Source organism: Coregonus clupeaformis, chromosome 20 (genome assembly GCF_020615455.1).
Source record: "Coregonus clupeaformis isolate EN_2021a chromosome 20, ASM2061545v1, whole genome shotgun sequence".
Taxonomy (NCBI): domain Eukaryota; kingdom Metazoa; phylum Chordata; class Actinopteri; order Salmoniformes; family Salmonidae; genus Coregonus; species Coregonus clupeaformis.
Genome location: NC_059211.1, coordinates 35437637 through 35449854, shown reverse-complemented (window position 1 = coordinate 35449854; position 12218 = coordinate 35437637). Strand labels below are relative to the sequence as shown.

The following is a 12218-nucleotide window of genomic DNA, read 5'->3' as shown; positions in this document are numbered from 1 at the left end:
TATATTACAATAAAAAGTTCACTCAATACTGGAAAACCGAGTGCACATTCAGATCTACACACTTGCATTTGTTCAGTGACTAAGATTTGATAAATTGAACTCACTACACCTTAATTTAGTGTATATTCTTAGCAATTGTCTATATTAATTTAGTCTTACTCATGCCCTCAACTGCATGCCAATATACTGCAATAATAGCTACATACTCACTGGAAGTCAGTCCTGTACATTATTAACCTTTTTACATTCCTACTTCCCATATCAGCACCCTTGGATTGAGCAGTGGATTACAGCCCTAGGAGTCAGCGATCACCATTTCTTTCCCTTTGAGGCATTAACTGTCTTTCACCTTTAATCCCAGAGAGCTCTAGGTCACAATCATGTCCCTGGATCAATCTGAGACAGGCATTTGCTTGCTCATCCACCTCTCTTATTTTGCAGTCTAAACACGTGGAAAGGGGTTTCAGAAAATAATCTTTTGCAGGTGCCGCGGGGTCTCATAAACAGCCTCTACTGTCATCACACGCACGCGTGAGTCTGACGTGCTGCTCCCCTCTTGTACATTTCATTCAGGGATCCTCCCTAGGACAGCGGCAGACAGACAGGACAAGCAGATGCGCTGTTAGCGGAGCTACGGGATAACGATGAGAGATATTTCAAGATAATTAACAAAATAATAAATCAATACGTAGGTGACGTAATCTGCGTTTTACCTAAGTAATTTAAAGATGACGAGAGTGCTCCACAACTTGCTCCTGTTTACAGTCAGACTCACGCTGAAGATCCGAGTTTTAGGGTATTGGTCGTTGATATACGGTTATTGTGCCCTCTGCACTGCCGTAGCGCTGCTGAAACTTTGGTGGAGCATCATTTTAAGGCCGTCAACCACCTTCCAGTGGGGAATTCGCGAAACTCCCCCTGCTTGCCTGAATGACACGTCCTTGGGAACCCACTGTTACGTTAGAATAAAGGTATGGCACACTTTACATTGCACGTGAGAGGGAGCCTATTTGGGATTGGGAAATAGTATTTTGTGTGCATGAGACGTCTGCGAAGGTAATTCCGTGTGTGCCTAGTGCTTGTAGTATTGAAATCAGAAATCAATCCAAATAGGCCTGCAGGCTACGTGTAAATCGTGGTGTTTCTTTTTTGGCGAATTTCAGGGAAACACTATATGCAGATATTATATTTGCAGCGTAGGCTTCTGTTATTATTCTAATCTACTGTCTCTGTATATGCGCTCACGCCGTAGTGCTGAACGGACAGTCCCCTATAACAGCAGCAGCTATAGTAAATCGTGACAAATGTCACGATTTCATATGAGTACCAAGATTAAAGGTGCTATAAACTGTAGATTAACATTTCATTTGTACTTTTTGTTGAAATGTTTATTTATGAACACAATGTCCCTTATATAGGATTCACATAGCATAAAACGCATGCTCATAATAAGAATGTGGCAGTTCAGTTGTAAAAAGAATCCCCTATATTATTTGATATCCAAAGTAACCTGTGCTATTTAACTTGGTGCCAGTAAGTAGCTACATTTGGCCAGAAAACGCTTGAGCGGTACAACTAGACAATGTTATTAAATCAGAAATTAGATACAGTAAACTACAGTAGTCCATGCATATAAACCAAACAAATTAATCCACACTTTACTCAATGGGTAGACCATAAGAACAACCTATTCTACATGCTATTGCAACATCAATTCACAAGAATTTGAATAGAATTGGCTATAAATGTTAGTGACAGATTTCATAATATAAAGAATGCATCATACTGGAATGACCAGACAGAAGTCAGGCCAGGGCTGAATTTATGGGATGCCATGCTCTGTCCCTGTTCTATCCCTGCTTTACAGCGCCATAAAGCACACAGTGATGATGAGAGTTTTATGTCACAGAGAGCAGACAGTATCTACTTCCCAAATGGCATCCTATTCCCTATGTAGTGCACTACTTTCGACCAGAGCCCATAGAAGTGCACTATATAGGGAATAGGATGCCATTTGGGACGCAGACAGAGACCAGCAGACAGTAAGAGCCTACGTGATCAGGGAAGTGTTGACATCCTATAGCAGTGTGTCCCTGGTGACTGACTGATCTGTCTTCTGTCTCCTTTCTTTATTCTCAGGAGTCTGGTCTGAGGTTTCACTATGTCGCTGCTGGAGAGAGAGGGAAACCGCTCATGCTGTTTTTGCATGGCTTCCCAGAGTTCTGGTAAGACATCTAGACTAATAATAATAATAATAATAATAATAATAATAATAAGCCATTTAGCAGACTACACAGTGCATCTGCACATTATACACACATAAAGGGCCGGTGTTTCAACCCGGACACAGATTAAGCCTAGTTCTGGACTAAAAGGCACTTTCAATTGAAATTCTCAATTTATCTTGCTTTTTAGTCGAGGACTATGCTTAATCTGTGTCCAGGAAACAGGCCCATAGAGACTAAACGAATGTATTGGTATTGCCTGGCCAGTTCATTTTTGTGTTTTTATGCTGAGAAAGCATTTAGGAAAGGAGCTCCAAAACTAACCAACCAGGACCCCCATGAAACACCGACCCCATAACAGTAGCCCACTACTGTATCAATCCCACACAACAGTACTGTATCATGTAACCAACGCTCTGCTCTGCTGTACATTACTTCTGCATCATAAGACCATCTCTCAGTTGGGATCTTCATATTATGTGATTCTTCAATTACAATATTCCTATTATACTTCATTACTTATTAGGATAGCTAAGGCTCTAAGGTTCCTCTTTCCACCATGTTTCATAAAAAATTATATGGAGCGTAGTAGTGAGGGCGACCGCTGGAATGGGGCCGAATTAAGAGGTTGTCAAGTGCTGTAAGCTAGTCCATATCTCAGGGAATTCACAGAGCTGCAGAAAGGACAGGACCAGGCTTAATTAACAGGTCTTCTTGGGTCTATTCCGCCTCACTGCCCATCAACTGCACAGGAATCCATGATGAACTGTGTCCCAAATGGCACCCTATTCCGTATATAGTGCACTACTTTTGACCAGAGCGCTATGGGTCCTGGTCAAATGTAGTGCACTTAATAGGGATTAGTGTGCCATTTTGGATGTAGCGTCTCTCTCTGCCGTGCTAGCTGGACAGACAGACTCTCTTCCACTTACGACTTTCTTCTCCTACTAAATTCAGTGTTTAAAAAGTGCTAAACCCCAGTTTACCTTATCACTCAGGATAGAGAGAGTCTTGGTGTGTGGGGGATTGGGTGCGAGGTGGGGGGCTGTGAAGGAACTCAAAGTGCCTGTGTTATTTTAAACCTCATCTATATTCTAAGATGTTGGGTTTCTCTGCTCCAGATCTGTGTCCCAAATGGCACCGTATTCCCTAAACTGCACTACTCCTCAGAGCTCTTATCCTGACTCAACAGAACCCCAGTCAGGCCTTGTGCTCCTCCTCTGTGGGGCTTTGAGCTCTGAGGAGCCTCAGCCTCCAGTCCACAGCAGATAGATCCACAGCAGACAAGATCTTCAATTAGAGAGCTTTTGCTCTCCTCTATGATGATTGAGCGGATTAGAATCGGGGGGAAAAAACATCTAATATTATACAAAGGTGACCTGCACTCAGTTTGGAAGAGAAGAAGGGAAGCTGCGTGCCAGTAGAAATAATGCAGTTTAAGATATAGCAACTGTGTAGGTATATTCAAGAGAGAAACACAGTATGTTATATAAGAATATATGCCTAGGTAGAAGTGTAAGTGGTTTTTCAGCAGTGTGCAATATACTGAATGTCCTCTTTTGATTGCCGTAGTGGAGATAGGGTTTAATTATGAAGTACTGTCCTGTGTGTGACTTTCTCATCTCATCAAGACTAAGATGGTTATTGTGTGTCTCTCTCTCTGTCTCGGTCCGTCTCTCGCTCTCTCCCTCTCTCTTTCAATCTCTCCCCACTCACTCACTCACTCACTCTCTCTCTCTCTCTCTTTCTCTCTGTCTGTCCACCTGCCCCCAGGTTTTCCTGGCGCCACCAGCTGCGTGAGTTTAAGAGTGAGTTCCGTGTGGTGGCCGTTGACATGCGAGGCTACGGGGAGTCCGACTTGCCGTCATCCACAGAGAGCTACCGCTTTGACTACCTGGTCACAGACGTCAAGGACATTGTGGAATACCTAGGTAAGAGAGGAGAGTGGACAACCACATCTTTTATCTGTATTTTATATCCATGTTTACTTAGTTTATGCAGAAATACACAAGAAGACAGGTGTATGTTGTATATATGATGAAAGATGAAACAAAACATGCCCACTCTGATTCAGGGATGAACACTTTAGGGACCATGACTACTCGTATTATGAAACATCACTCCATGGGAACAAAGAGGCAGGGTGACACAGCCTGGTGTCCTGAGCTGAGTCAAAGTTAAACTTGTTTCTCATTGTAATACTGTGTGGACTGGACAGCCTGTGAACATCCTGTGGGCCTACAACACAGCAGGACATGACAGGCTTCGTCTGACTCATGGTGACTGACCATGGGTCGTCGTGCTGATACACACACATTACAGAGCCCCCAGCCTGCTGGGCTGGCAGCAGACAGCACAGAGCACGCTCTCTATCACTCAGTGAAACAGGAAGTATCCACTCAGACCTGGGGGCCTCTGTGTCTGTGTAACACCAGTATCCCTCACCTTGTGTCAGACTGATATTTCAAATAGCAGTAAAACTGACTATTATTTTCTTTGTAGGCAAAATATTGACCCTTTTTAAATCAACATTATATTCATCATGCCAGACTCCTGCCCAAAATACAAAACATAATCTGTCGCACTTGCACACCAGACTGGCTCCGTTGTTCCCTATACGCTGACTAAGAAGATGACTAATAAGCTGAATAATCAGGCATCACATTGTTCACATTGCACACTGTAAGAGGACTGTTCTACTTCAGGAGGTACTGTATCTTGGCAAGGAGACTCAACTCAGAGAAGATGAATGGATGGTGCTGGACAAACACACACACACTCACAGACTTACTCCATCTCTCCTCAGGTTACAACAGATGTCACTTGGTCGGCCATGATTGGGGAGGAACCATCGCCTGGTTGTTCGCCATCCAATACCCCGAGATGGTCACCAAACTCATCGTCCTAAACTGCCCCCATCCATCTGTCTTCAGTGGTATGTCCTAAACTGCCCCCATCCATCTGTCTTCAGTGGTATGACCTAACCTGCCCCCATCTATCTGTCTTCAGTGGTATGTCCTAAACTGCCCCCACCCCTCTGTCTTCACTGGCACATCCTAACAACCCTCTGTTTTCAAGTTCAAGTTTCAGTTTTGCAAAGGAAATTAGTTTAACAAAAAAAGTCAAGCATAAAATACATAAAAATGTACATTGACAAATGACAGGGACTACATAGGTGAATACATAGGTGGGTACATTGTGGACTGAATACACCAATCGACTAGTCCCTGGTACGTCATTGTCCTGAACTGCCCCTATCCCTCTGTGTTAACTTGTACATCATCACCATGAACAACAGATGAAACAGCCTACTGTATGTCACAAATATACAATTATTAGATAAATCGGATGTAAATATACAATTATTAAATCAATCGGATGTGAGAGAAACCTGCTCTTCCTCCTTGTGCTAATTAGAGAAGAGATGTTTGGCTCTGGGGTTATTAGCATGATTAGCATCTTTAATTATGAGGTTTTATTACCTCCATGCAGTGTTTGCTGCATCCATCTGGTAGTTCCTCAGTCTCCTTCCTTGAGGGGAAGATGGAGGAGGTAATTATACAGTAGTGCTTTAATATGGAGCTGGAGCAGCTGGTTAGACTGGGCTGGAGTAGAGGAAGTGAGAGGAGAGGATAGAGGGGAGGTCACTGGCAGACATCCACAGCCTCTCTCGCCATAGCAACTGCACTACGCTGCATTCGTCTATTTCTTAATGTACACACTTCTAACGTCCATACTTGCATGCCACATAGAATACATGCCCAAAACATTGCTTCATTCTAAGTGGTATGCAGTCCTCTGTAGCTCAGCTGGTAGAGCACGGCGCTTGTAACGCCAAGGTAGTGGGTTCGATCCCCGGGACCACCCATACACAAAAATGTATGCACGCATGACTGTAAGTCGCTTTGGATAAAAGCGTCTGCTAAATGGCATATTATATATATTATATTTATTTTGGAGCTCCTTACTCAATTTTTCTCATCCTCTCTTTTTTGGGTTTCTTTTCCTCTTTTCCCGCTCTCCCTCTCCTCTTTTCTCTCCTCTTCTCCTCTCCTCTCCTCTCCTGCCCTCCTCTCTCCCTCTCCTCTTTTCTCTCCTGTTCTCTCCTCTTCTCCCCTCCTCTCCTCTCCCTCCCTCCCTCCCTCCCTCCCTCCTCTCCTGCCCTCCTCTCTCCCTCTCTCTTCTCTCCTCTTTCCTCCATGTTTCTAGATTATGCCCTGCGTCATCCCAGTCAGCTGCTCAAATCCAGCTACTTCTTCTTCTTCCAGCTGCCTCGCTTCCCAGAGCTCATGCTCTCCATCAATGATTTCAAGGTGAAGCATGTTGCATGTGTTTGAGTGATCTCAAGGTGAAAAATACAGAACTGCTCCAGGCAACAGGAAGTTTATTTTGTGTGTGTGTGTGTGTGTGTGTGTCGAAGGGGAGGGAATTCTTGTTGTGATGGCTGTGCCTCTTCTTTTTTTTTTTGTAGCTATCATGAATATCAATGGATAATTAATAATGATTAACTATGTTACAATAAGGCAATCACATTGATCATGTCTAAAAAAAAAAAAGCTATGCATTCCCATATTTATTTTGTTCCAATATATACTGTAGGGGAGAGAGACGGTTGTCATCCATGATGTTATGCCTAAGTCCTTCTCAGTTGAGTGTAGGTCATCTCACAGTAGTCAACACAACCGCCATGGCATTTTCTAGAGCCTCATATGACCTGTATTACTGTGACAGTGACATAAGCGACCTTCTCTCTGTGTGCCATCCAGTTCCAATCACACCTTGAGCACATCCGGAGACACACACACTCACCCAGTGTGTCCTTCTGTCCCCTCTGTACTGTAGGCACTGAAGGGTCTGTTCACCAGCCGTAGTACAGGCATTGGGAGGAAGGGTCGATGGCTCACTGCAGAGGACATGGAGGCCTATCTCTACGCCTTCTCCCAGCCAGGGGCCCTCACCGGGGCCCTCAACTACTACAGGAATGTCTTCAGGTGAAGATTATGAACCGATGAAATTCTTCCTTAGTGAGCTCTGTATTTGGATGTCTCCTTTGGGCATACATAAGTAGGGATTTATGTATGACATGCCCAGTGAACATGTCGTAGCTGACCACCATTGTTGTGCCTCCTCATTTGAGATACAGTATTACTGCAAGCGCCTTATGATAATGTGAATCATTAGCGCCTTGTGTTGTAAATGCTGTTTTGATCAGAGTGCAATACTACAGTACATTCAATAAGAAGTTCCTCTTAGGAAAACTCAGTGGTTGTATAATAAGTCCCCTGGCTTGCCAGTGGTAAAGAGGTCTTGGAATCAGACTGCATGATGAGAAATAATTGGGCTTTGGAATAATGTATTCAGTTTGTTTTGTTGTATTGTTTGTCTTTGAGTCAAAGACTTTGACAAGTTGACTCCTATAATGAATAAGACAAAGCCTGGATGATTCCGGGTTGATACAATTATTCCTCACTCACTCACTCACTCACTCACTCACTCACTCACTCACACACAGCATCAGAGAGTACATGTGTTTTTGACATGTGAACTGTACATGCATGACTGACTTCACCATCTGCTCTCCTTCCTTAAGCAGCCAGCATCTCTCAGAACAGAACAGCATATTTTATTCTGCTCTGAATTATATAATAATAATGTCACTGACACATTATCAATTAGTGTGAGAAACGTGTTCTATAAATACATTATTCAATTAGCCTCTCCACAAGTTTACAACACAGGTAACATACAGTGGCTTGCAAAAGTATTCACCCACCTTTGCATTTTTCCTATTTTGTTGCCTTACAACCTGGAATTAAAATTGATTTTGGGGGGGGTTGTATCATTTGATTTACACAACATGCCTACCACTTTGAAGATGCAAAATATTTTTTGGGGTGAAACAAACAAGAAATAAGACAAAAAAACGGAACTTGAGCGTGCATAACTATTCTATAACTAGAGCCACCTTTTGCAGCAATTACAGCTGCAAGTCTCTTGGGGTATGTCTCTATAAGCTTGGCACATCTAGCCACTGGGATTTTTGCCCATTCTTCAATGCAAAACTGCTCCAGCTCCTTCAAGTTGGATGGGTTCCGCTGGTGTACAGCAATCTTTAAGTCATACCACAGATTATCAATTGAATTGAGGTCTGGGCATTGACTAGGTCATTCCAAGACATTTAAATGTTTCCCCTTAAACCACTCAAGTGTTGCTTTAGCAGTATGCTTAGGGTCATTGTCCTGCTGGAAGGTGAACCTCCGTCCCAGTCTCAAATGTCTGGAAGACTGAAACAGGTTTCCCTCAAGAATTTCCCTGTATTTAGTGCCAGCCATCATTCCTTCAATTCTGACCCGTTTCCCAGTCCCTGCCGATGAAAAACATCCCCACAGCATGATGCTGCCACCACCATGCTTCTCTGTGGGGATGGTGTTCCCGGGGTGATGAGTGGTGTTGGGTTTGCGCCAGACATAGCGTTTTCCTTGAAGGCAAAAAAGCTCTGAGTACCTTCTTCCATATGTTTGGGGAGTCTCCCACATGGCTTTTGGTGAACACCAAACGTGTTTGCTTCTTTTTTTCTTTAGGCAATGGATTTTTCTGGCCATTCTTCTGTAGAGCCCAGCTCTGTGGAGTGTACGGCTTAAAGTGGTCCTATGGACAGACTCCAATCTCTGCTGTGGAGCTTTGCAGCTCCTTCAGGGTTATCTTTGGTCTCTTTGTTGCCTCTCTGATTAATGCCCTCCATGCCAGGTCCGTGTGTTTTGGTGGGCGGCCCTCTCTTGGCAGGGCGGCAGGTAGCTTAGTGGTTAAGAGCGTTGTGCCAGTAACCGAAAGGTCGCTGGTTCTAATCCCCGAGCCGACTAGGTGAAAAATCTCTCGATGTGCCCTTGAGCAAGGCACTTAATCCTAATTGCTCCTGTAAGTCGCTCTGGATAAGAGGGTCTGCTAAATGATTAATTGTTATTATTATTATTGGCAGGTTTGTTGTGGTGCCATATTCTTTCCATTTTTTAATAATGAATTTAATGGTGCTCCGTGGGATGTTCAAAGTTTCTGATATTTTTTTATAACCCAACCCTGATCTGTACTTCTCCACAACTTTGTCCCTGACCTGTTTGGAGAGCTCCTTGGTCTTCATGGTGCCACTTGCTTGGTGGTTCCCCTTGCTTTGTGGTGTTGCAGACTCTGGGGCCTTTCAGAACAGGTGTATATATACTGACAGATCATGTGACACTTAGATTGCACACAGGTGGACTTTATTTAACTAATTATGTGACTTCTGAAGGTAATTGGTTGCAGCAGATCTTATTTAGGGGCTTCATAGCAAAGGGGTGAATACATATGCACGCACCACTTTTCCATTATTAATTTTTTAGATTTTTTTTGAAACAAGTTATTTTTTTCATTTCACTTCACCAATTCGGACTATTTTGTGTATGTCCATTACATGAAATCCAAATAAAAATCAATTTAAATTATAGGTTGTAATGCAACAAAATAGGAAAAACGCCAAGGGGGATGAATACTTTTACAAGGCACTGTACATGGATACCACGTGAATACTAAACATCATGGGATTGAAAGTCTGCATTAAACCAGTTTTCTACTTCTCAGATGGGTTGCTTTTTAATGTGGAAAATTTGAATTTTCAGTTTACTTCCATAATTGACTGAGTAGAAATGGAATTGACCCCAAACCATTTCAGATCTGATCATGCTTTCTCCACAGGTAACATGGATAGCACATGAAAATATAAAACTCTGCTACATCATGATGGAACGCCAGTGTTTACTGTAACCAGTTTCATGCAAGCAACCCATCTCAGATCTGTATAGCACATCATATGATTGAGTTTAACCAGTTTTAAGCAACTCATCTCAGGTCTGTTATTAATATTCTCTCAACAGTTCCCTCCCACTGAGCCAGAATGATGTCAAGTCCCCGGTGTTGTTGTTGTGGGGTGAGAGAGATGCCTTCCTGGAGCAGGAGATGGCTGAGGCGTGCCGTGTCTACATCAGGAATCACTTCCGACTCAACATCATCTCCGGGGCCAGCCACTGGCTACAGCAGGACCAGCCTGACATCGTCAACACACTCATATGGACCTTCCTCAAAGAGGGAGAGGGCCGCAAAACCTACAGAAACTGAATCTAGCTAGGTGTGCATCCCAAATGGCACAATTCTTTCTATAAAGTGCCCTACTTTTGACCAGAGCCCTATGGGCCCTGGTCAAAAGCAGTGCACTATATAGGGAATAGGGTGCCATTTGGGACACAACCTAAAACAGGGCCTCCACCCTCCTTCACTTCCCCCCTCCCTCCCCACCAGCCACCCCTACCATAGAACGGGGCCTCTTCCCTCCTGCATTCCCTCCCTCCTTCCGTCCCCACCAGCCACCCCTACCACTGGAAGCCTGGAATATGCCTGTGAAAGACCAACCAATATAATGATAATGCAATCATTCTTTAAATCTTTGCACATTTCAGATATTTTTTTTAATGTCAAGCGAAAGTGAAAGAGAAAAAAAGCACATTTTATTGAGAGGACACTGAGTAGTACAGTAGTTTGACACATATTCAATACTTTTTTGCACATGACATCCGCCTTAAAGTTTGTAGGTTACAACATTACAAATGTGTGGCAAAATCTCCTTGTGAGTTTGTATTGTGTGGTGCCTTTTAACGTAATGTTGTATAATGTTTCGCGGCATTGTAAAATTGTGTCATGTCTTCTGAGGTTGAGCTGTGGCGTTTGTCTGCTATATGTGTCACTGGATTGCTCCTCTCTATTTTGGACACAATCCTTTGGGATCCCTCTTGTCCCACACCCTGGGTTCGTACCAAATGGCACCCTATTCCCTATTTAGTGCACTACTTTTGACCAGGGCTCTGGTCAAAAGTAGTGCACTTTACAGGGAATAGGGTGTTATTTGGGACGCGGCCCCTCTATCAGGTAGTGTTGTCTTATGGAAAATATTGTTCTTTTTGTATTTTTTTGACTATTTGCTCAGATATTTGAGAATGTTGTTATTATGAGATTCCTGTATAGAACAACAGTGATGGTTCAATATTGTACACTTTTTTTGTATCTATTCCTACACACTGCATTTTGAAATCCGCTGAGCCAGGTCTGCACCATTTTGATTTTTTAAGCAAATAAACTATAATGTGAAGCCTGGGGAGCCTTTGTCAATCTTTTTAACTGACCTACTGAATAGACCATTGACTGTATGGAAGACAGACACAACCTGACATAATTTGTATGCCTTCTTTGTCACAGAACCAACCCTGTCATTATATCAGAACATTATAAAAATTAGATTGGCCTGGTTTAAAGATGCCAATCCCTCTAGTTCAAAATTCTAAATAGTATACTGTTTCATTTATTTGTAAGGAGGGATCGAATGCAATATGAGCATTTATGATATTTAATACCCATTTATATTCGTGCCTATTCATGCATTTGTGGTAAAAGTACATCCTTTTACCTATGTCACCTGGCACAACAAGCATGTTACTTGCAAATAAATTAAATTGAAATGGTATTAAAATATTGGGCTTGTTCGACATTGCAGCCGATAGTGCAGGCAACTGCTGACTGACTGATCTATTTACCCATGATACATTACTGATTTGATTCTCTCGAACACAGCCATTGGGCATGTTCGAGCGGATCAATTTTGTCAAGTCGGTGGCCATCGTTGGTCACCACATTCCAAAGAGTGTTGCATTATGGAGATAGAAATTGTCTGACTTGCGACTACATGACGACTACATGAACTTTACAAAAACCATGTGATCGAAGGTCATGAAGTTTTGACTGCAGTTGCTCTTAACCAACTTCATTTACATTTACATTTACATTTACGTCATTTAGCAGACGCTCTTATCCAGAGCGACTTACAAATAGGTGCATTCACCTTATAGCCAGTGGGATATCCACTTTACATTTTTTTTTTTTTTTTTTTTTGTATTTTTTATTATGTGTAAGGCAGGG

At 42.8% G+C, this 12218-nt stretch overlaps 1 protein-coding gene across 1 annotated transcript; it reads left to right on the top strand.

Moving 5' to 3' along the window:
• Positions 1-569: 569 nt before the first annotated feature.
• LOC121532821 (epoxide hydrolase 4-like) lies at positions 570-11388 on the top strand. The gene is made up of 7 exons (XM_041838610.1): positions 570-971; positions 2140-2225; positions 3999-4156; positions 5032-5160; positions 6435-6538; positions 7068-7216; positions 10130-11388. Exons 1-7 carry the CDS (start codon positions 729-731, stop codon positions 10368-10370), a joined length of 1110 nt encoding a protein of 369 aa, XP_041694544.1. The 5' UTR covers positions 570-728; the 3' UTR covers positions 10371-11388.
• The last annotated feature ends 830 nt before the right edge of the window (positions 11389-12218 follow it).